Source organism: Sciurus vulgaris (genome assembly GCF_902686455.1).
Source record: "Sciurus vulgaris genome assembly, chromosome: 5".
NCBI lineage: Eukaryota > Metazoa > Chordata > Mammalia > Rodentia > Sciuridae > Sciurus > Sciurus vulgaris.
In genome coordinates this window covers 173,035,141-173,059,065 of record NC_136465.1, presented here as the reverse complement: position 1 = coordinate 173,059,065, position 23,925 = coordinate 173,035,141, and the positions used below count along the sequence as shown (strand labels likewise).

Sequence of the window (23,925 nt, the reverse complement as noted above, 5' to 3'; positions counted from 1 at the left end):
AGGAAAATGAAGAAACTCCTAAGAGAATTATGTAGAGAAGGGGCCGATCGACACTGACAAACAAAGCCTGCAGTGCCTTCAAATGATGTCCCACAAGATGCTTTAATTCACAAAGAACAAGAAAGCTTTGGGAAAAGTTTAAACCTCATGTATTTTCATCTGTTAGTCATCTTTTGGAGTTCAAAGATCAGGTGTTTTTCAAAAGTTGATGAACTCAATATAGTTCCAATAACCAATAAGATTCATTATTTGCTGTCATCACCTCTCTCTCAAAAAAAAGAAAAATCAAACCAGCAAAAAACCCAATAAGCTGATTCTGTTCTCTTAGTCACTCTTTTTACCCTAATTGGCACCCTAATGCATTGTTACTACCCTCAATTCCATGGCAGATTGGAAATTTTGCTCCCCTCAATTAGAACGTAACGATTTCAATTCTTTGTAAAATTTGAAATACACAAAAATCTAACCTTCCTCAGATACCTGATCATAAAATTTTTGGGAAAAGGCTGGGGAAAGTGGCGCACACCTGTAATCTCAGCAACTTGGAAGACTGAGGCAGGATGATCACAAGTTCAAGGCTAGCCTCGACAACTCAGCAAGACCCTGTCTCAAAATAAAAAATAAAAAAGTGCTGAAGATGTAGCTAAGTTGTTGAGTGTCCCTGGATTCAGTCCACAGTCCTGCAAAGGGTGGGAATGGGGAGGGGTCAAGGGACTCATCAAGAAAACGCTGAAGACCTGTGCTTCAAAACAATCACATACTGGGCTGAGGTTGTAGCTCAGCAGTGGAGCACTTGCCTAGCAAGTGTGAGGCACTAGGTTCGATCCTCAGCACCACATAAAAATAAATAAATAAAGGTATTATGTTTATCTAAAAAACAAATAAATAAATAATCATATACTATATTTGACCATGTAATTGTCATTGCTGCATAACTGCTACACATTTTTCAAAAAGTCTACAACCTGGCTTATAACCCTTCAATGTGTAATTGTCACATGGTGTAATTTTGAGGGGTAGGGTACTGGGAACTGAACCCAGAGGCACTTAACCACTGAGTCAGCTCCCCAGCCTGCCCCCTTTTTAAATTTATTTTTCTTGTAAACAAATGGGATACATGTTGTATCTGTTTGTACATGGAGTAACGGCATACCATTTGCGTAGTCATACACTACATAGGGTAATGATGTTTGATTCATTCTGTATTCCCCCCCCTTTCCCTCTATACAGTCCCTCCCTTCACTCCACTCTTGCCCTCCCTCCCACCCCCCACATTATGTGTCATCATCCGCTTATCAGTGAGATCATTCGCCCTTTTTGGACTTTTGGAGCATGGCTTATCTCGCTTAGCATGACATTCTACAATTTCATCCATTTGCCTGGCAAATGCCATAATTTATCATTCTTTATGGCTGAGTAATATTCCATTTTGTATATATATACCACAGCTTCTTTATCCATTCATCAATTGAAGGACATCTAGGTTGGTTCCACAGTCTGGCAATCCCCAGCCCTTTTTTATTAATTTTTTTTTTTTTTTTTTTTTTGTAGTTGTAGATGGACAGCATGCCTTTATGTGTTTCATTTTTAAGTGGTGCTAAGGATCAAACCCTTAGCACCTCACATGTGCTAGGCAAGTGCTCTGCCACTGAGCTACAGCCCCAGCCCTTTCCCAGTCCTTTTTAATATTTAGAGACAACATCTTACTGAGTTGGTTAGGGTGTCACTGAGTTGCTAAAAGGCTGGCTTTGAACTCAAAATTCTCCTGCCTCAGCCTCCTGAGCTGCTGCGATTACCAGATCACAAGGTATAATTCTGTTTGTCATGCCATTTAAAAGATAAAGAGAGGAGCTGGGAATGTAGCTCAGTGGTAGAACAGATGCCTAGCATGTGTATGGCTCTGAGGTCAAACCTCCGCACTACATAAAAAAGAGATACTGAGAGGTTCAAGTTGTGGCTCAATGGTATGGCACTTGCCTAGCACATGTGAGGAACTGGATTTGATCCTTAGCACCACTAAAAAATAATAAACAGAATAGAGGCATTGTGTCCATCTACAACTAAAAAAATTTAAAGAAGAGAGATACAGAGTAAGAGGGAAACAGAGCAGCAATGTATTCTCCAGTGACAGACAGATATATGCTTTTGTCCACTGTGAGCCACTAGTCTAGAATTCTCAGCACATGCACACTGTTGAAAGCTGACTTACGCTGTTTAGAGCACTGCAGCTCTAATGGTGACCACATCTTAGGAGTGGCACTGAGGATGGCACGTCAAATAATGACACCTGTATAGAATCTTCAGAAATAGAAGATTATATTTTGTAAGTTCACACTTTGCAACAACTGTAGGAAATTTTCTCAAGTGAAATACTTTGACTATAATGCACAAATCAGTAACTTTTCCTTCCCAGACCAGAAAAAAAATCTTAGCTAAACTGTCACTACGAAATGATGTGGGTTGATATGAACTATTCAATTTTAACATGTATTCATGAGTATTCTGTGAATCCTAATTTTGCACCGACAGTTTAGTAATAAGTGATATTTAAGTAGTACAGATACAATTTTCTTTTCTTAAGCTTTGCATAATGGTCAACACCACTTTTTCTTTTTCTTTGTGCTAGGGATCTAGCCCAGGAGCACTCTACCACTGAGCTACAGCCCCAGCCTTTTAAAAAATTTTTGAAACAGGTTCTCCCTAAGTTGGTGAGGCTGGCTTTGATCTTGCACTCCTCCTGCCTTAGCTTCCCAAGTGGCTGGGATTAAAGGAGTGTGGCACCTCACCAGGCTCACACCCCCTTTTTTGTAAAAGAAAAAAAAAATGTGGCATAAAATCTGTTGATAACTATATATTAAAATATGGCAGATACTTCATCAAAACCTGCTGAGGGTCAGAAGGGCTCCTGCTAGTAACCTGGGCTTGCTCTTACCACTCTTACCATTTTTGTGCATATTGGCTTCCTGTGTGGCTACAGAGGGCAGTCCTTCCATCATGGAGGTCCACTGTTTGAAGCGAGACTCAGTCCCAGCCTCCTTCCCACCAACCATGCCATAGTCCATGCCTCCAGAGCTGAAGCCTGAAATAGAACAACAGTCAGGTCTTATAAATTTCTTCTATCTAACCAGGAGTCCCTGGACAGAACTTATGAATGCCCTTGTTCATTAGTCACAGGCTGAATCACAAAGTCTTTCCACATAGTAACAGACACTTTGATTCCAAAGTCGATTTTGGCTCCTGCTTGCTAAAAAAGTGCTGTCTTTTTGTTAAGGTATGAAAATATGTGTCACTACCATCTAATTAAGTCTACCTAGTGCCAGCATGCATCCACTTTTTCACTGTGCCAGACAGTGCGCAGGGGCCACTCATTCTCCAATGGAGTGGATTCCAAACACTAAACATGGGAGGACAGAGGACAACAGTGACAGAGTTTTGTCACAGGGTACCTGGTGGGGGAAGGCTTTTGCAGAGGCCACATGATCCAAGGTCGGGAACCAAGTGCAAGCTCTGATTAATGACAACCGTCTGTGTTTCAGGAACAGAAGAAGTTCAAGGAACTCCAATATTTACCTGACTATGGATGAAGTGAGACAGAGAACACTGGGGACGGAGAGAAACTAAAAGCCATGTTAGGTAGGGTCTTTACATATTGGGCCAAAGATTGGGACCTTTTTTCTCTAGGACAGTAGAGAAAAAAATTTTAAGCAAGAGAGGGCAGGGGTGGGGAGAGGAAGGAAGGAAAAGGTGGGGAAGGAGGGGAAAAGGGAGAGGGATGGGGAGAGAGAGAGAACACGAGCTTGGTTCATATTCTAGAAGAAAACTGGCAGGGTGAGAATGGGGTGGATGGAGCCGGGGCAGGGCTCTGAGAAGCCAACTCAAAAGTATATTTGTACATGGCAAGAAAGACCCCCAGCTAAAGGGGGCAGTGAGTGAGAGGCTGAGTCTGTGATGCTGTGAGCCTCAGGGATTAGGCTCTTCACAAGAGTCACAGTGACGTTTCCCTACTGCACAGAGTGAACAGCCGAAGGCCACAGGCATGTGTAGGACTTGCTGACAAGACTCACATGGCCCGCCACCCACATAACACTTCAAACTGACTCAAAAAAGGAAATCTGAAGACAAAGACAAATGATATGGGTAAGGAAAAGAACCACGAATACTCACAGAAAAGCAAGAGTGAGCAGTGGAGACTGCTGTCTGCACCCCAGGTAGGTGAGTGGCACTCCTACCATGCCAGGGCACCAGGCCTGCAGCAGTCCAACGCCAACACCTCCAGCCACAACGTGGGTCTGCAACAGCCCAGACCAGAGGCCAGCAGTCCCCACTCAGCCCTCCCACCACCTGGTGATACCTGAGTCTTCCTTAAGGTCCACTTATCCAAATCCCTGAGGCCCAGGCCCTGCTTTTTCTCTGCCCTGTGCTTAACCTAGTTGTCTGGGGTGGTTTTATAAACACAAAATAAACCAAGGGGGGAATCTAACTCCTTCCTGCCCTTCCTTTAAAGTGTTGCTATTTATAGAAAGAACCCTGTTCCCCCACATATTCACAACTGAATTTACTAAATCCAAGTGACTGCTTGGAGGGTGGGGAGCAGAAATCCTTAATATGAGATGGATATATATGATATTAAATAATTTTTAAAGAAAAGAAGGTCTTTTTTCATTTATCTTCTGTAGCAGAAATGAAACGAAGGAGGGCTTTCTTGGACATGGCCTTCATGACCATGTAGGTTGTTCCTCAGACATGTTATACTTTTGAATGAGAAAAGCAGGCCAAGGTGCTTGGCTTAAAGGTCATCTGAAACATAGCCCCAACTGACCAGGAAGGAGCTTTTGAAAATACCTTAGGATTCTGGTAAAGACTAAAAAGAACACAAGGACTGATAAGATGAAGCAGCAGTACCTACACGCTAATGTTCCTTAAAGTTAGTCTAAAATGTCTTTAAAATGCATAGTGAATGAAAGTTACTTAATTTTAACTGCTCCAGAGTTAACTTGTGACATATTAAACATAGAAAATTGAGAGTTATAAAATTTTCAGAAAGGGAAGAGTTGAGCACACCCAGCTGAAGCTCAGTTCACGTGGGCAACTGCCTCAGTGGAAAGTTGGGGACCAAGTGCCCACAAAAGGACATGGGCTTGGTAAGGAAAAAAACAGAAGGGATAAGAGAGAGAACAGGAGAAAAAACTTCCTTGGCAAGTTCAACATGCAAACCTGTAACAATGAGAGGAAAAAAATCAGTGCAAAGGTGACATGAGGACCTGGAGGTATGGCTCCGTGGTAGACCTCGCTTGCCACACACAGGGCCCTGAGTTTGATCCTTAGCACAACAGGAGAAAAAGGACCTACCGGTTCCCTGGATGTCATGTGGTAACTGCCAGAATACTCAATCTCCACAGAAGAAACTCTGGGGCAACAACTGGGGGCAATGACCTATCGGGCTGATTAACAGAGAGCAGGGGGCACTTCACTAGGAGCCCTCACCCTATGCATGAGCTTCACCACCTGTGACCTAGGAACTGCTACACTTCAAAAGACAAGAGCTTGAACTTAAATCACAAGTCATTTAGTTCAGTTCACTGAATACTTATGCAGAACCCAATTCATGCCAGGCTCTATGCCAGGAGCTGAGACTCACATAGAGATAAGCCACGCCCCATGCCTTCCCTGGACAGCCATCGCCAGAACATGCCCTTAACTGCTCTTACCATTCTTGCAAGTATGACCCTTTGCCTGCCTTATCTGCCCTTGAATCACTTTCTCCCGCTCCACGTGGTCTAATTCATCACCTCTTTACTACCACCATTTGGCTCAGTTCCTATACTTCTGAGATGCCCTCTCCAAATTAATGCCTCCTCACACTGTTTACACCTACACTCCCCTTCCCTACACCTTTTTTACTCTTTTTGTCAATGTAGCTGAGCCCTGGGTTAGATTCCTAGCACAGACAACAACAATAGCAAATGAAAATCCAAAACAAAAACGAACTGCTGCTTGTAATAAAGAATCACATATGGGAGGTTAACCTGCTTGAGCCAGGAGTTTGAGATGCCTTCTCAGGAAACACAACAAAGAATAAATAAGAGAAACCAGTCACCCATAATTGCTCACCCTAACAACTGTACCATGACCACATATACACACCTAGCATCTGATACAATCTCTTCTGTCATTTTAACAATCCCCAATATTCAAAGTTCTACTCTTCGCTGGGTGTATTGCACAGATAAATGTAACAAATTTTGATGAATTTTAAATATTAAGTAAGATTTTATTAGAATGCATTTTCTAACAAGATGCAGTGACTTTGTTCCCAGTTAGTTGAGCTATATCCATGGACAACCATGATTCATCCCTAGAATGAGACAAGTTGAAACAACTCTACTATTATTTTCCAAATTTGTCACAATATAAACAAATAGATAAGAACAGAAGCCTTACTGGAACATCATTTAATTCTCTGCATTCCTTTTAAGGTATGTGTCCTCTAGCCCAGTTACATAGGTAGTAAAATCTAATTTGTAGAAAGGTCATTATCACCTGAAAATACAATGAGATATTTAAATTGTGCCAAAAACAGAGAATTAGAAACCATCTATTTTTACAAAAGAATCAGGGAGGATTCGTTAAGCAGTTATCAGTCATTCAACTTTTTAGTTTTGAGAAACTATAAGAAGAGGATTTATCAAGATATATTAAGAAACTTCTAATTATTCTTGTTATTTGTTCACGCTGGGGAGTATCTTTATAGCTTGATATACTCAGAATTAGGAACACTTAAGTATTTATTGCTATTTATCCCTTTTTTTTTTTTTTTAAGTTTTGTTAGGTTAGCCCTTTTGATGTTTTTGATATTTTAAATGCTATTTTAAACATTTCATTTTCTGACTGTTGTACAATAGCTATTTTATCTTTAACATTTAATGTTTTTGGAAAAAAATTAAACTCTGTATGTGCTTTAGAATTTTTTTTTTTAATACTGGGGATAATCCAAGGGTATTTTGCCACTGGGCAAGCTCTCTACCCCTTTTTTGTTTTGACACAGGGTCTTGTGTTGCTGAGGCTTGCCTTGAACGCGTGATTCTCCTGTCTCTGCCTCCAGAGTAGCTGGAATTACAGGTATATGTCACTATATCTGGCTGTTTTCTTTTTTGAGACAGGGGGATATGTTGCCCAGGTTGGTCTTGAATATATATATGAACTCAAATAATCTTCAGGCTTAGCCTCCCAAGTGCTGGGATTACAGGTACACACAAGTGAACCCAGCTTTCTGTATATGTTTTAAATATATTTGCAGGCCAGATGCAGTGCCCCCCCCACACACACAATCCCGGCAACCCAGGAGGCTGAGGCAGGAGGACCACAAGTTCCAGGCCAGCCTGGGCAACTCAGACCTTATCTCAAAATAAAAAGGGCTGGGGATGTGGCTCAGTGGTAGAGCAACCCTGGATTCAATCCCTAGTTCTAGAGGGCAGCGGTAGGGAGAACTCTCTTTCTCTCTCACATACAGATTTAGTTTATTCAAAACACCCAAATCAGACTTATTTTCAGTGCCAGATTCAAATAAATGTGGTAATGTAAATTAAGGAAAATTGTAACTGAAATAAATTACAAAATGCATTACACAAGGGAGTATAACAGGTCATGTAGAGACTGGGACTGGGGGTATAGCTCAACACAAGAGTTCATCTCTGTTGTGCATGAAGCCCCAGGCTTAATCCCCAGCACCAAACAACAAAACCCCCTCAAAAGATGAAGCCCTACTAAAATTAATAAGTCTATTGTTTAAAAGTTATCAAATGTAAGAAAAAAATAGAGCTAGGGATGTAGGTCAATAGTAGAGTGCTTGCCTAGCATGTTCAAGGCCCTGAGTTCAATCCCCGATACTGCATATACAACAAAAACAAAACAACTCCCCATGCACAAATTAATAAATCCTTGTGTTTGTTCTTCTGAATTGGAATAATATAATACAGAGCTAAATTTATTAGTTACTTATGAAACAGGAATATGCCAAAAAAATTCCTTTTGGAAATTCGCATATGTATATAAACTCTGGTCCTTCAGTTATCATCAATAATTGAGAATTAAGCAAATACCAATAATCTAATAAAATGTTGTGAAAAAAATTTGTGTTTAATGAGAAAGGAATATGCTGTTAAAAATTAACAGGCTGTCCAAAGGCTGAATGTTTTCTCTGATAAGTGGATGCTGATAAATAATGGGGGTGGAGTGTGTAAGGAACGAATGGACAAATGCTGCATTGTGCAGAGGGAAATGAGGAGAGGGAGCCGGGTAAGGAAAGATGGTGGACATTACCACCCTATGTACATGTATGATTATACAAATGGTGTAATTCTACAAGGTGTACAACCAGAGAAATGAAAAATTACACTCCATTTATGTACAATGAATCAAAACGCATTCTGCTGTCATGTACAACTAAATAAACAATAAAAAAGTTTAACAGTTTTTTGACTAACACATAATTTTAATTTAGAGGGAGAAAATATGAAACATATGAGGACTCGTCACTTCAATAAATACATTATAAAATTTTAGGTTTTTAACAACTAATTGACAAAGTCATTCACAGTCTAAAGGAAAGGACAATAGTTCCTCCATGGGCTTGCCCTGGTGCATTCTGAAGAGGTGCACTTAAAGGTACCAGGTAAGTGACCCATGCTAGTCTGGCTGTGCAAGGGGAGTTTTCTTCTCACTCACAGACATGACCTTGGGTCGGGTATGGAGAAGTGTTGAGAAGGACCTTGTGCATTTGATCATGTGGGAAAGTCGCCTTTGCCTTTCAGGTGCCCTCTTCCTTGAGAGGGACTGCTTTATCTCTGAACTACACCGTCCAAACCTTATTGCACATTGACAAAAGTGGATGGTGGCAAGGAGCCCTGCTTCATTATCAGAAGCTGTGTCTAAATTCAGAACTTGGACATGCAAAAGTACTCAGGCTCTTCCGTTAGGCTTCATCCGTAACAGAGAATCAGTTTCGGTGGGAACCCAGTGGTCATCACACCTTCAGGGGTCATCTGGGAGCTGCCCCACACTCGGCCCCCTGGCCTTCTGGAGCATAGAAGGGCACATGGTAGTAACAGGTGGCAGAGGCAAAGAGTCTACCGTAGAAAAGAGGCTACTAATTTTTCTCTTTTTTGTGGGGCTGGGGACCAAACCCAGGGCCTCGTATATGTGAGACAAGTGTTCTACCACTGATCTACGTCCCCTGGCCCAGAAAGATTATTCTGAATTTAAATCAGTTCTCAGGCTGATCATTTTTAAGAGGACAGTTGGTAGAAGTTGGAAATTAATTCCCTTAAACTACCAGGATCAAGGACACTCTTCAGTCTTTGCTTATCCCTGCAAGCGGGCCTCCTGGGAGGTGGATCAAAGGATCAGAGCAGAGAGAAGACATTTGTCCAGTCACTTTTTGTCACCCAGAAGCATAGATTTCAGGTCTTCTCAATCATATTTTTTTTTGTTTGTATAGAATATTATCTTCTTTACCAAAATAAATTCTAAATGTTGTCAGTTTGAGGAAAAACTATAGTGTGTGTGTGTGTGTGTGTGTGTGTGTTGCAGTACTGGGAACTGAACCTGAGCACGGCCCACATGTTAGGTAAGGGCTTTACCACTGAGCTGCATGCACAGTCTTTTTTATTTTATCTTAAGATACGGATGCCCAGGCTGGCCTCAAACTTGTGATCCTCCTGTCTCAGCCTCCCCAGTTGCTGCAATTGCAGGTGAGAGCCCCATGGCCAGCTCCAAAAAAATTCTTTTTTTTTTTTGGTACTGGGGATTGAACCCAGGTGTTTTACCAGTGAGCCATATCCCTAGCCCTTTTCATTTTGAGATAGACCTCACCCAGTTGCTGAGTTTGGCCTCAAACTTGAGATCCTCCTGCCTCAGCCTCCTGAGTCACTAGGATTACAGGCATACACCACTGCACCCAACTCTAAAATATTCTTAATGAAAGTGTGCTAATTCTATTTAAGTCACATGAAATTCTGATACTGGAAGAATTTTTATCAATTTGCATTATAATTTTAGCTCTTTTTACTCCTCCCCCTCCTGAAATGGGTTTGAACCCAGGGGTATTTTACCATTGAGTTACATCCCCAGTCCCTTTTTTGTGTCAGGGTCTCAGTAAGTTGCTGACACTGGCCTTGAACTTTCAATCCTCCTGCCTCAGCCTCCTGAGTAGCTGGAATTATAGGGGTGCACTGCCACACCCAGGAAGTTTCTCATTTTTTTGAGAAGAGATTTTTATCAGTTGAGCCAAACAATTCAATTTGTACATATTTTAATAGATTATAACCTCAGCCAGGTATAGCAATTTCAGCATTTAAACTGTCTTTTAAAAATTCCTGGTGAGGCATATGTGCACATGTGAATATGGCATAATGAATTACACTATTATGTATACTTATAATGTTAAAAAAAAAATTCCTGGCAGGAGGAAAGCATTTTGGCCTTTGTAAACATGTTGTTGTAGAAGGCTGCTTCCGAACCAGAGGGATTGGAACCTAACTCTGTTATGTACTAAATTTGTGGAGAACCTAGGAAAACCAGCAAAACTTAAGAGCCTCAGATATCACAATCTCATAGTTATCTGCCTTGCATGGCTACTGTTAAAATGAAGGGTAATGCAGGTTCAACCTCTACCATAGGCTTAGATCAGCATATTTTTAAAAAGATAATCTTCATTAGGAACAACATACCAGAACCATATCCAGGGATCGGCCCTTTGGTCTGAAGATCTGGGAGCCCCACATTCAGTGCGTTGGGTACCATGTTGTCCAGATGTGGCTTGGGCCCAACAGGATGAGAGGGCGAATGCTTCATGCTGGGCTGCCGCTGCTGCTGCTGCTGCTGCTGCTGAAGTGCACTCACCATTCGAGCCAGCTGGGGGAGCAGCACAGATCAGGGAGGGGTGCAAAGGAAAGGAAGGCCATAAGTCATGCGTTTCCACTCTGCGATCAGAGGGTAAGAAAGAGGAACGCCTCACACAAAGCATGGGGACCCTTCTCATACACGTACCTGCTGCTCTTGCTGCTGGCGCACTGCTTGAGAAATCTTTCTCTGGTTCTGCAGTAACTGCTGCTGTTGCTGCTGCTGCAGGAGAAGCTGACATGCCTACAAAACAAGGAGGGAGGAGAGGGGACCGAAAATTACCAAGATTGACTTGCTGAGAATATTGAAAGGCTTTGTGTGCTGGACTGCAGGTCACCAAGTCAAAAGCACTAATTAAGAAGTACCATGAAGTTCCTGGCCTACTGCTACTTTTACCTCCAGTTCAGCTGATATAGCAACCTTTATGGAAACTCAGCAGTTTGCATAAAAGTTTGAACTAATGCTCTTCAAACATAAAAAGTGACAAAGATACATGAAGGAAATCAAAGCTAAAAGGAAAAAAAGCAAGTAACCTTTTTTAGTTATCAGAGGAAAATCTACTACTTACCAACTGAAACTGGGGGATTTGTGGAAGCTGGCTCAGCATGGCAATTTGTTGAGGAGATAACTGGGGCCCCACATTGAAAAGACCTGGATTCAGGCCACTGTTGGGAAACTGCTTGAGCATTGAGGCAGAAACCTAAGCCAAATAAAACAAAAGAGAGGGGGATACCCTCAGAATTTATCAAAATTAAACATTTATTTTTCTGTGAAAACTCTCTTGATGCATCTCAAGCAAACACTGCCAATGTTTTCTTAAAAAATATTTGCAGGAAATATACTAAAGTATTAATGATAATCTGTGAGTAGTGGGATTTTAAGAGCTTTTTAATTCTTTTAGGATTTTTTAATTTTCTACAATGAAAATGATGAGTTTTACCAGCAGGGAGACACTGACAACAAAAAACCAACAATGATACAGCATTTGTGTAACTGAGGAATTACTTGTGGAAACACGCCTTCAAACAAAATAAATGCTTAGAATAGAGTCCTTTTATTACACAGATAAGAACAAAATATTAACTTGTAAAGAGACACTAGTTTCTACTCATGACTTCTGACACCAAATAGGGAGCTGCAGAGAGCTCATGGAACAAAGCCTGAAGGTCAAAACCCAGTTCCTTCCTTCCTCCTGACTTTCAGGAGTGAGCTGGGCTGGGCTGGGCTGCTGGAAGCTCTGGTAACAAGGGAAAGGACTACCTCCCACCTTTGGGCTGCTTGCCTAAGAGTGTCTTAACTTAAGCTGAAAGGAGTTTCCTGCATTTTCATCCAGGGGAGCTGCAGCTTATTTGGACCATGGACAGTAAACCTAACATCTCTCCCATGAGGGCATGCAGCACAAAGGTTTGGCCGTAGCTTGGGGCAGTGGCAGCTACTTAGAAGATGGAGGCAGAGGATCATTTGAGCCCAGGAAAAGACCTGTCTGGGCAATATAATGATACCCTCCCTATATAACAACAAAAACCAACCCCCAAACCAAGACCCTCATCTCAAAAGAAAACAACAGCAAAAAACAAGTATAGTACTATAGGCAGGATACCTGGGCATGAATCCCGGCTCTGTCATCTCTAAGCTTTATGACACAGCAAGTGACTTATCTGACCTTTCTGAGGCTTTCTTACCTCAGGAGTAACAATAACTTCTGTGGGTTGTTCAAGATTTCAAGTTACTTAGAAATATACTCCATAAATGTTCATATTATGCCACAGGATGGTTCTTCAAATGTCCAGAGACAATCAATACAGATTCCTTCCATCTTACCTTCAGACTGAACATGATCAGTTCTTTCTCCTGCAGCTACTGCTTGTCAATGCAGACAGCAGAACAGAAAGTCATTTCCAGTGGGTGTAACACAAATCAGACCTGGCTACCCCTAACTATTCTGTCCAGAGTCAGGTTTTCAGTAACAATGCCTAGATCTCAGTTTCTCTGGTGATCGCATCTGAATGCCCAATTCAAATACTAAGTTCAATGTCAATTAAAACCTGCAATGTTTTAAGATGTTCTGCTCCTTGATAAAGAATTTAGTAGGATTTAGTACTTAACCCATACAGCTAGTTGCTGTTGTTTTGGTACTGGACATTGAACCCAGGGGTTCTCTACCACTGAGCTTCATCCCAGCACTTTTTAAAAAAAAATTATTTTTAATTTTTTATATTTTTAGTTGGAGATGGACATAATACCTTTATTTGATTTATTTAGTTGTATGTGATGCTGGGGATCGAACCAATGCCTCACAAGTGTTAAGCAAACACTCTACCACTGAGCCACAACCCCAGCCTCAATCCCAGTCCTTTTTATTATTTACTTTGGGAAAGGATCTCACCAAGTTGCTAAGGCTGGCCTTGAACTTGCAATCCTCCTACCTTAGTCTCCCAAGTCATTGGTATTATACCAATTAGAGAAAGGAACGATTTAGGTTAAAACCTAGGCCAGGTGTATGTGCCTGTGGTCCCAGCTACTCAGGAGGCTGAGGCTGAAGGATCACTTAAGGTCACAAGTTCAAGATCAGCCTGGGCAATGTAGTGGGACCCTGTCTGGGGGGGAAAAATCCCCCAAATCAAAATCCCAAAACCCAATAACAAACAAAAAAAAAACCCCAAACTCCCTTGGTAGCAAGCTATGATTACTGGTTACTATCAAAATTGCTCTCAAGTCATCTTTTTGAAGATTCAGTTGAGTCTTGCCTGCAACCGGCACCAAGATCACTAGTTTTTAGCCACTTTCCTTGTTTCTCCTTTTGAAAATTGTTTAAAATTCTCCCCATTCTCCTTGCTTCCTTGTAAAAGAGGGTGTTTCCTTCCCACTTCTGATCTGAGGCCCAATCTTTTTGGTTTAAGCACCCTCTTCTTCTTTTGAGGTTTCAGAGGGTTTTTGGGCAGTGCTAGGGATTGAACCCAGGACCTTGCACATTCTAGGCAAGTACTCTGTCACTGAGCTGATAAACCCTCATCCCCAAACACTTCTGTTCTTAACAGAGAAGACTCAAGTAGTAAGAGTATTACTTCTGTGCTTTGTAATCACAGTGGGTATTATACAGTTCGTCCAAGCAAAGATTCCTTTTCTAGTCACTAAACTGCACCAAACCCAACTCTAAAGGTTCTTGGACTCTACCCTTTCTGTAAGCCTCAGCTTGTTTGTTTTAATCCTCCAACACTTACACATGTTCTTTCTTGTTTTTACCTTTTCTTTTCCATCTTCTGAAAATGTCCCTTTATAAACTATCCAGAAAGTTTTCCCATCTCATCTTTCTTTGGTATCACAATCAGTCACATTCCTCAGTTTCCTATTGCTTTTGGGTCACTGTCTCTGCCACATTTTCAAGAATTTATGCCCACCTTTTCTTTGACACTTTCTAGTGTAGAAACATCTAACCAAGTTTCAGGTTTCCTATACTTGGCTCATCAACTAATTTTTTTTTTTTTTTTTTTTTTTTAAACCAGGACCTCACTCATCTACTTACTCCATTGATTCTTTCACTTTGGAAAAAGCATTCTGGCTTAGAGAACTAGTTCAGGTTCCCAGGTGCTCCCTCTCCATTCTTGAAGAGATGCTGATGATGTCTGATGCCAAGTGTCACCAACCAATTTAAAAATTTGTCTGAAAGGGTGTGATGGTGCACATTTGTAATCCCAGCAATTTGGGAGGCTAAGGCAAGAGGATCACAAGTACAAAGCCAGTCTTAGCAATTTAGTGAGACCCTAAGCAACTTAGCAAGATCTTGTCTCAAGATAAAAAATATTTTAAAAGAGCTGGGGATGGAACTCAGTAGTTAAGTGCCTCTGGGTTCAATCCCCAGTACCAAAAATAACTAAATACATAAATACATACACTTGTCTGAATTCCTATTGCTGGACTTCTGGGCGATGTAAGCACAACAGGAATATACCACTACTGTGCATCTGGTGTCTGCACCAGTTTATGGCTGGCATGTGGAACACACCCTCCACAATTATCCCTAAAAACTCTTCTTCACCTCTCCTCTGAATTCACCCAAATGGTAACCAGTATAACTTAAGTCATTGTCTCTGACCTATAATCTAATCTCACTGTAATAAGAGTTGTCTTTTTTTCCTTGACCGGGAAGGTGGGGGAATAACAGACGTGTGAGGTGAGAACAGATAGACCATGTGCTATCAAAATCCAAATTGTATTCCAACCCATCTTCTGTCTTATCCTGTTATGCTCAAATACCCATGAATTCTACATACCACCTTCTGTTGGAATCTTAGTCACTGATTTGGCAGCTGTACTTGGTTAAAATAGTGTGTCCCTAATATAAATTCATGTTCCACTTGGAAACTTAGTTTGTAACCTTATTGGAAATAAGGTCTTTATAGATGATTGTAATCAAGTTTAATAAAGGTCATAAGATGAGGGAAATCTGGATTGGCAGGGTGGGTGGAGAAAGTCACATAAAGACAGAGACACCCAGCAGAGAATACCATGTAAATATGGAGGCAGAGATTAGAATGTTTACAAGGTGCCAGGAACTCCCAGAAACTAGGAGAGAGGCCCAGAATAGCTTTCCCACAAGAGTCTCAAGCAGGAAGGAATCAATCTGGTACCACCTTGATTTCATATGTGAAGCCTCCAAAAGTGTACAGGAACCCACTTCTATTGTTTTAAGCCATACAATTTGTAGTAATTTGTTGTGCTGGCCCTAGAAAACAAATATAGTATCTGTACAATTCTCTGGGTCTCTGTAGCCCAGTATGTTCACTACTAGTTTCACGTGGTTAGTGAGCCTGTGAAATGAGAGTCTAAACTAAGACAACTTTAAGTGTAAAATACACATCAGACTTCAAAGACTGGAGGAAAAACAAAACAAGAAAAAGTAAAAATTTCAATAATAAATATTAAGCATTGATTACATGTGAAATGACATTCTGGATATGTTTGTTAAAGGATATGTGATAATATATATGGGGTGGGGAGGAGGGGGTGAAAGAATGAGAACTTTACACAGAGGGAAATGAGAAGGAGAGGGGGTGGGGGTATGAAAGAGGGAGACTGAGACATCATTATCCTATGTGCATGCATGATTAAATGATGTATGAATCCACATCGTGCACAAACATAGAAACAAAAGATGTAACTCGTGTACCAAATGAGTCAAAATGCGGTCTGTAAAATAAAAAAAAATTTAAATAAGAATATGTATTATTAAAATTAGTTTTGCAGATTTCTCTTTGTTTATAGATGTGGCTATTCAAAATTAAAATTTTAATACACTATTATTTACAAATTCCTTCTAGAAGTCCTACGATTTGCAGGAGCTCTCTTCATACTTACTTGTTTTTCAAAAATTGCTGGCCTTCAAAATAATGGCCCTTGTCCAAGTTTTCATTTTCTTCCCATCAGTTTTAGCAGCTCCATTGAAGAAATCACTGGACTCTGATTCAGGGACACCATCTTTTGCCAAGTATCAGTCACACACTTTCTTTACTCAAAATTAACTAAAGAAACCACCATTCAAAGTATGTACCCTAGAGAAATATATTCGAGAAGATAAATCTAAGAATATTCACTGCAGTTATAAGGCATGGTGGCTATACTTGTAATCCCAGCAACTCAGGAGCTGAGGCAGGAGGATTAGCAGGTTTGAGGCCATCTCAGTAAGTTAGTGAGACTCTGTCTCAAATAAAAAAGAACTGGGGATGTAGCTCAGTGGTAAAACCTCATGGATTTAATCCCTAGTATCAGGGGATTGGAGGGGTGGGGATTTTCATAGCACACTGCTCCTACTAACAAAAACCTATAACAACCCAGATGTCTACAACGTAGTCAGTAGTAGAAAGAATAAATTATACCCATATCATGGAAAATGAACAAACCATAACTAATCAAACACACACAGAAAATCTTAGAAATAATGTCAAGTAAAAATAAGGGGGAAAAGAGACAAAAAAAAGGAAAACACAGGAGAGGTGCCTATAAATATTATATGATTTCATTACATAAAGTACAAAAAAGGCAAAGGCAAGTTGACACAATGCAATGTTTAATGGTAGTTAGAGAAAGACTAAAGAAGAGCACCCTAACATAGGGTGTTCTTAACAGTTAACTAGTATCACACTGACAATTCTTGGAGACTACTTACACTCTTAATAACTTCCTGTCTAGGCCTTGCTTAATTTTCTCCCTTCTATAGATTGAAGATGTGCCGTCCCCCTCCAAAGAATTACACATGAATTGAGAGAAGCACCACTAAGTTCCTGGCAAATGACTGTTCATACCTGGGATGCAGAGTAATTAAAGTCCAGGTTTGCACATTCCCATTGCAGGGAGTTAATTATTCTAGTTTAAAAGCCCTTCAGTCTCCAGCTGGGCTGGTGAAAGTGAAGCTCTTGCTGCAATCAATATGACATTTAACCAAGCACTGCAGGTGCAAAATGACAGCAATTTGAAGGTAAGACAAAAGCCTGCTAGAATGTTACTTTCTGAATATTTGAGGGACTGGAGGAAAATGACAACAATAGAAACAAGGAGGGCTGGGATATTGGTAACAAATCATTAGTTGGCTGGTTTGTGATACTGGGGACCCAACCCAGGGCCTCACACACCATAGGCCAGTGTTATACCACTGAGCTCATCTTCAGCACTGTAACAAATTTAAAGATGAGTTTGAGTGTCTGCTATGCATGCTTATATTAAATATTGGCTGCCCCTATAAAGTGGTCAAAATGGATGTAAAATTTGATGATATTTATCAAAACTTTGAAAAATGTTCATGCACTTTGATCCCAAAACATCATTCTGGCAAAAAATTCTTACATAAGGATTTCTTTGCAGCATTACTTATAATAATGGAAAATTAGAAACAATTTAATATCCAATATTGGGGGAAGAGCATTAAGTAAACAAAGGTAAATGTACCTGATGAAACAGCATTGATTGACCAACATGGGGGTATAGCTCAGCGGCAGGGTCTGTGCCTAGGACATGCGTGAAGTCCAAGAAAAGCCCTGTGAGGTGGCACACCTCTGTAATCCAGCAACTTGGGAGACAGGGGCAGGAGGATTATAAATTCAAGGTCATCCTGGGCAATTTAACAAGGCCCTGTCTCCAAACAAAAATAAAAAGGACTAGGAACATAGCTTGTGGTAGAACAATTGCCTAGCCATGTGTGAGGCCCGGGGTTCTATCCCTAGCATTACAGGAGAGGGAGAGGGAAAGGGGACACCAGTTTTTCATTTACTTTTTTTGTGGTGCTGGGCATTGAACCCAGGGCCTTACTTATGCTAGGCAAGTGTTTTACCACTAAGCTCCATCACCAGCAAAAGCCCAGTGTGACAGACTGGAGAAAGCAAGAAAGGAAAGAAGCAAGGTGGCAAGCAGGAGGCCCTTGCAATAATCTAGGAGAGTAATGGTGGTGGCCTCATCAGGGGCCATATTAGTGTAGGAGATAAGAAACGGTTGGAATCTGGATAAAGTTCTTAAGGGGGGATCTGCAATGGACTAAATATGACCCCCTGGCATGACTGGCTCTCAGGTCATTACCCTGATTGCTTGCAGAATAGCTGTCCATTTATGTAGAAGCTGAGGAAATTTCTGAATGGTATCAAGGGTAGGATCAGAAGTTCTGTTTGGATGTGTTAATGTGAGGTACTGGTAAGGCAGCTTACTGGTAATACCAAGTAGTTCCTGGAGTTGAGAAAAAAGAGGTGGGCTGTAGACACAATTTTGGTACTCAGTACTTCTAGTGACTCCACTGTGTAACATCACCTAGTGATGGCTGTAGACGGTAAGCAGAAGAGGTTGGAGAACTGAGAATCAGGACATTATGATAATTAAATATGAGGAGAGTGAGAAGGAACTTGTAAAGAAGATAGAGAAGGAAATGTAGATATAGGGCCAATACAGAATATGCCCATGTTATAATTCATCTGAAAAACCATCCTCAACACTAATTATCTATAACAGCAGTAGTCAAAATTTAGGGTGCACATAAAAATCACCTGGAGGTGACCAGGCCTCAAAGTCCAAGATTCTGCCTCAGTAGATTGGGGGAAACTTCTAAGTAGCAGCCCAGATGTGAATATAAACAGGCTGATAATAAACAAGGGTTGGCCCATGGGACAAGGACCAAATGCCTGAGCAAGGCAAACTATATTTTGCCAAATTTGGTCCCAAATTCTCCAACTAGTTTCTTCTTAATTCATTGTAGACAGCATGCGTGAATATACATATGCTTCAACCAGCTCAAACTAATTATTCAAACTAACTGCATTTTCCCCAAACATGCCACATTCTTCTGGATATTACTGCCCTTTGTACAGGGCTTGTTGCCTGGAAGGCCTCTTTAATCTGGCTGTACCCAGAAAACTGACTCATTCTTCAAGATTCAGTTTAAATATCACTGGTAATGTGAAGTCTCACCGGAGTCCCTAAACACCGTCAAACATTTCTATATGACATTTATCATAGGGACTATCTGTCAGCATTTCTATCAGAAGAGTATGTTGGAGACTGGCACAAATCCTTTACCTACATTCCCCCTTTCCCCCAAAACAATCTGCACAGCTCCCATGAAGAAACAGACCTAAAGACCTCCTATGGTAACCAAATTGACTATATCCTACACAGAGTTGCTCAATGAGTAAGAATTAGCCCAGGAGTCTCTGCCTCTTCATCAGTTCTAGAACTCCCCAGAGCATCTACTTAGATTTTTGGCATATGGCCTCCAAATTCCTAAGAAAAACTCAGCAATCTGACAATGCTTCTGTTTATCAAATTCTTGAGGGCAACCAACTTCTTCTTCTTCTTCTTTTTTTTTTTTTTTTTGGTGGTGCTGGGGATTGAACCCAGGGACTTGTGTTTACAATGCAAGCACTCTGCCGACTGAGCTATCTCCCCAGCCCAGCAACCAACTTCTGAATGTTGTTACAACTGAACTTATAAAGTAGTTTTAACTACATGTAATTTCATTAGAAAATTAGAAGATTCAAAAGGAATACTTCTCATGCAAAAACATCTACTTTGGGGCTGGGGTTGTGACTCAGTGGTAGAGCACTTGCCAAGTATGTGTGAGGCACTGGGTTCAATTCTCAGCACCACATATAAATAAATGAATAAAATAAAAGTCTATCAACATTTAAAAATATTTAAAAAACAAAACAAAACAAAATCTATTTTGTTTACATGCACGATGCTATAAAAAGGTTTGATATTTTATCCTCCCAAATCTTGAACCCAGCCTGTGGATTTTTCCAATTTTTGAGCAACTATTATTCCTTTCATGCCCACAAACCAGTTTGTTAATAACCCTGAACAGTTTTTGATTCTGAATTGTGAAACAAAGTTGCTTACCTGGGGGGAGATAAACTGGGGAGGCACTTGTGCCCGGAGACTAGGAGAAGAACTCAGCGGCTGCACTGGTGTGTGCAGACCTCTCGATTGTGCTGTGCTGTTTCCAAACAAACCGTGATTGCCACCCTGTAGACAGAACAGCACCAGTAAGGTTTTTTTGTTAATATAAGGGAAAATGCAAGTAAGAAGCAGTTCTGGCTTCTACCTCTCAAAAGAATCATTATCTGTGACCCATGGACTCACACTCATCGTGGAGTGCTAGGCTACATTACTCAAAGCAAGTCATGGGCAAACCATTCACTGTCTGTGCAGGGTGAGATAACACAAACTGAAGGGCCCAATTCAGCCAAGAGTTGGAAGCAGCACTACATTCTTTTCTTTTATTGGTATAAGCAATATAAGATTAAATTACTCTCTTTTTAAAGAGTGAGTTTACCAAATTTATTATCAAACTTTATAATCTGAGATCCATCTTAAAAGACACCTGAATAGGAAAACACGCTTATTAGTACTTATTAGTTGTAAAATCACACTATGATTCCACTTCACTGCATTGTTGAACGACTTAATTGCTGCCATGCATGTAAGCTGAGTGCCACAGGGACCTGCTCCAGCTCCAAAGTCCCTTCCCTGTCCTGGATCTGCTTCACCCCTTCTTTGCTAGATGAGGAAACGTTAAGCACACAGTGAGATCAAAAGGGATACAAAGCAAACATTACTCACCTGTAACTTCTCTTTCAAATGTATAAATCTCTCTAGTTAAAAATAAGCTCAGTTCCCTGGTTTCTGGAAGACACCTTCCCAAGCATATCTCCATTATTTCAATGACAGCTATAGAAAGCTGGGCTCTGCCTTTCTAATTTGTTTCTAGCCAAGAAAAGTCCTTCAGCAAAGAAACAGTGTTTGATAACTTGACACTGTTCCTCTGCCTGAGGTTCTTCTCTACCCCATCTTTGCTTGGCCTCCTCAAGGTCCAGCTTAGAAAGGTCATCCTTGTCAAGGATACCTTTCCCAAGACCTTCCTCATTCCACATGCAAAGAAACTGAGCTCACCTCTAGAGTAACAAAACACTGAGACTCTTTGATGACACCATTTGACAAACTGTGTTAATAGTTATTTTCCATTCTGCCTTTCTACTACCAACTTAATCCTTCCCTGTTTGCATTCCCAGAACTCAAGAAAACCCTGGTCTGTAGGTTGCATACATCATTTGCAAAAATCTATGACTCACTGATTTATCCACTTGAAAATATCCTACTGAACATCTTCAGCAAAGAAAGCTGCACAGCTGCTTACACAGCGTATACCGAGTGTATAAACTCCGAACTAAAGTCCCCACCTTCAGCTTATCACAGGGATAAGGCAATTTTAAAGAATTTTGTAATGATATCATTAAGTTCTAGAACACTAAAGATACTTTGATGGCTTAATGATTCAAAAGCAGATTAAGGGACTGCTACAGGTAAATTAATGAACTTAAAAAGCACTGAAAATGAGAATGATTATAAACAAAGTAGAAATGGCAATTAAAATCTGTGTATCTCATTAAAAAAAAAAAAAAAAAAACAAACCAAAGATCTGCCATGAATTTTGTTTTCCAAAAATTTTAGCAACTCTAATATCTCCACTCCTTGCACTTATTCACCAAGTTGTCACTTTAGGTTTTACATATTGGCTTTAACTTCTCTCAGATCATGACTGTTGACAGCCTGGTTACCAATCATCCCCAAGAATACAGGAGATACCTATTAAGATACCTATTACTAAGAATAGTCTGCTATGATCATTATCATATTTTACTATCAAAGTAATGACCTTACTACTAATCATCATTTATTCATGATTAATTCTTGGATAGTAGCTGCAGTCCTTGCCAAAATTCATGTTTTGACAAAAATGAAACTTCTTTGTCATGTTTTTTGGTGGTGGTGGTGCTGGTGGTTTTGCCAGGGTGAAGGCATGTGCTGGGGATTGGACCTGGGGCTTTATGCATGCATTCCACCATTGAGCTACATACCCTTAGCCCCTGAGAGTGATCTGTTAGACAGGGTCTTGCTGTGCAGTGGAGAGTAGTCTTACACTTCTGTGCTCAGGCAATACTGCCACCTGAGAGTCCCAACTAGCTGGGTCTACAGGCATTTGCTACTCTACCTGGCAGAGAGTCAGTTTAAATTTCAACCTTCCTTTTGATAAGTATGAAAAAGAATCTGTATTTTTAAGTTTTTGAAAAACAAAGTCCTACTTTCCTTTTTTCAGTAGACAAGAGTCTACCCTTACCACCAAAGTTCAAGGATCTCTAAAGCTATACATAAAATTTTGATGTATCTGAAATGGAAAATAGTAGTTGATCAAAAAGGCCTTCCCTCTATCTTAATAAGAAGACTTGGCACCACAGTGCTCATTTTCTTGGCTCGGATTTGCTGTTGTACACAGTGATGTATTAGGGAAATCACATTTATCTGGCCTTTTAAAAAATTAAATTTAGAAATGAAGACAACAGTACTCGAAGCTTGTATGTATGCCAACACTGGTTTATCTAGCCATCACTAAAGTTTGACTGCTGTATGTGAGGCTTCAAAGACGAACCGAGTCTTAGAGTTATTAGTAGTATTTGCTTTAACACAGTGTTCAACACAGAAAAGTCTATTAATTTAAAACGAAATTAGCAATTTGAAGTCTTCTGTGATTTTTGAAAATAAAAACCTTGAATTTTACTTTTAGTTATGAGGCATATTCAATAAACTCTGTATGAGGATAGCCTAAGAAAACCTGGAGCAAAGGGGCTGCTCCAGGTTCAGCAAAGCTGCTCTATGCACAGAACGTGTGTACCAACCTGAGCCACAATGAACTTTGTAGCAATCCACAAATGACAAAAAGGAAAAGGAATGAATGGCCTTTTCTTAAAGCCCAATGCCAAACTAGTTTGGGTGGTCTATTATGCTCAAGGTTATGGACTGATAATTATGCGATCTTGGAACCACATTTATTGTCAGCATTAATTCAGTATTACGAATATTTTATATTTTCTACATATCAACTCAAAATATGGGAGTATTATACATCCATGTCTGTGAAACACAAAAATAGTGAAATATAAGGGAAGAAAACAAAAATTTACCTATGATTTCCACTCCAGAGATAACCAATCTGAACACATGGACACAGTATAATTCTCATTTTAAAATGCAGCAGGGCAGCAACTGGATATAAGCTCCTAGGAGCACTCTGACTATGGTGTAAGAGGAACTGCTTTATGTCAGCCTTTAACATATACGTATACGTGATAGTCACACAGAATACAACTAATAATTACACCCTGTAATCAATGTCCTCTCGTGACACCCTGGATTTACAGAGACAGTGGGGGGTCCCAGAGGGATAGCTAGTGAAATCACTGCTGGCATTATTACTGCAAAGGCACTGTGGCTCCAAATCCCTGGCTTCCTCCACAAAGGCTACAATAGACCATGGAGTGACAGAGTCCTTCTGTGTCCCTTCAGGCCTGTGAGAGCCAGGAGGCAGCAGGTGACCAGCCCTTCCCTGAAGGACTGCTAGGTGTAATCCTAGCAAGGGGTTGCTTTAGGTCCAAAGAAGCGACCCTGTATGAGCAGTAGCTTTTCTTTTGGGTAATTACCATATTTTAAACTTAAAGA

General features: G+C 40.5%; 1 protein-coding gene across 1 annotated transcript in view; it reads right to left on the bottom strand.

Moving 5' to 3' along the window:
- The window catches only part of TNRC6B (trinucleotide repeat containing adaptor 6B), a 255,936-nt gene that overhangs the window by 19,310 nt on the left and 212,701 nt on the right, over positions 1–23,925 (bottom strand). The window contains 5 exon segments of the mRNA XM_079140810.1: positions 2,942–3,079; positions 10,728–10,911; positions 11,047–11,142; positions 11,468–11,599; positions 20,272–20,397. Coding sequence (XP_078996936.1) covers positions 2,942–3,079; positions 10,728–10,911; positions 11,047–11,142; positions 11,468–11,599; positions 20,272–20,397 — 676 coding nt within the window.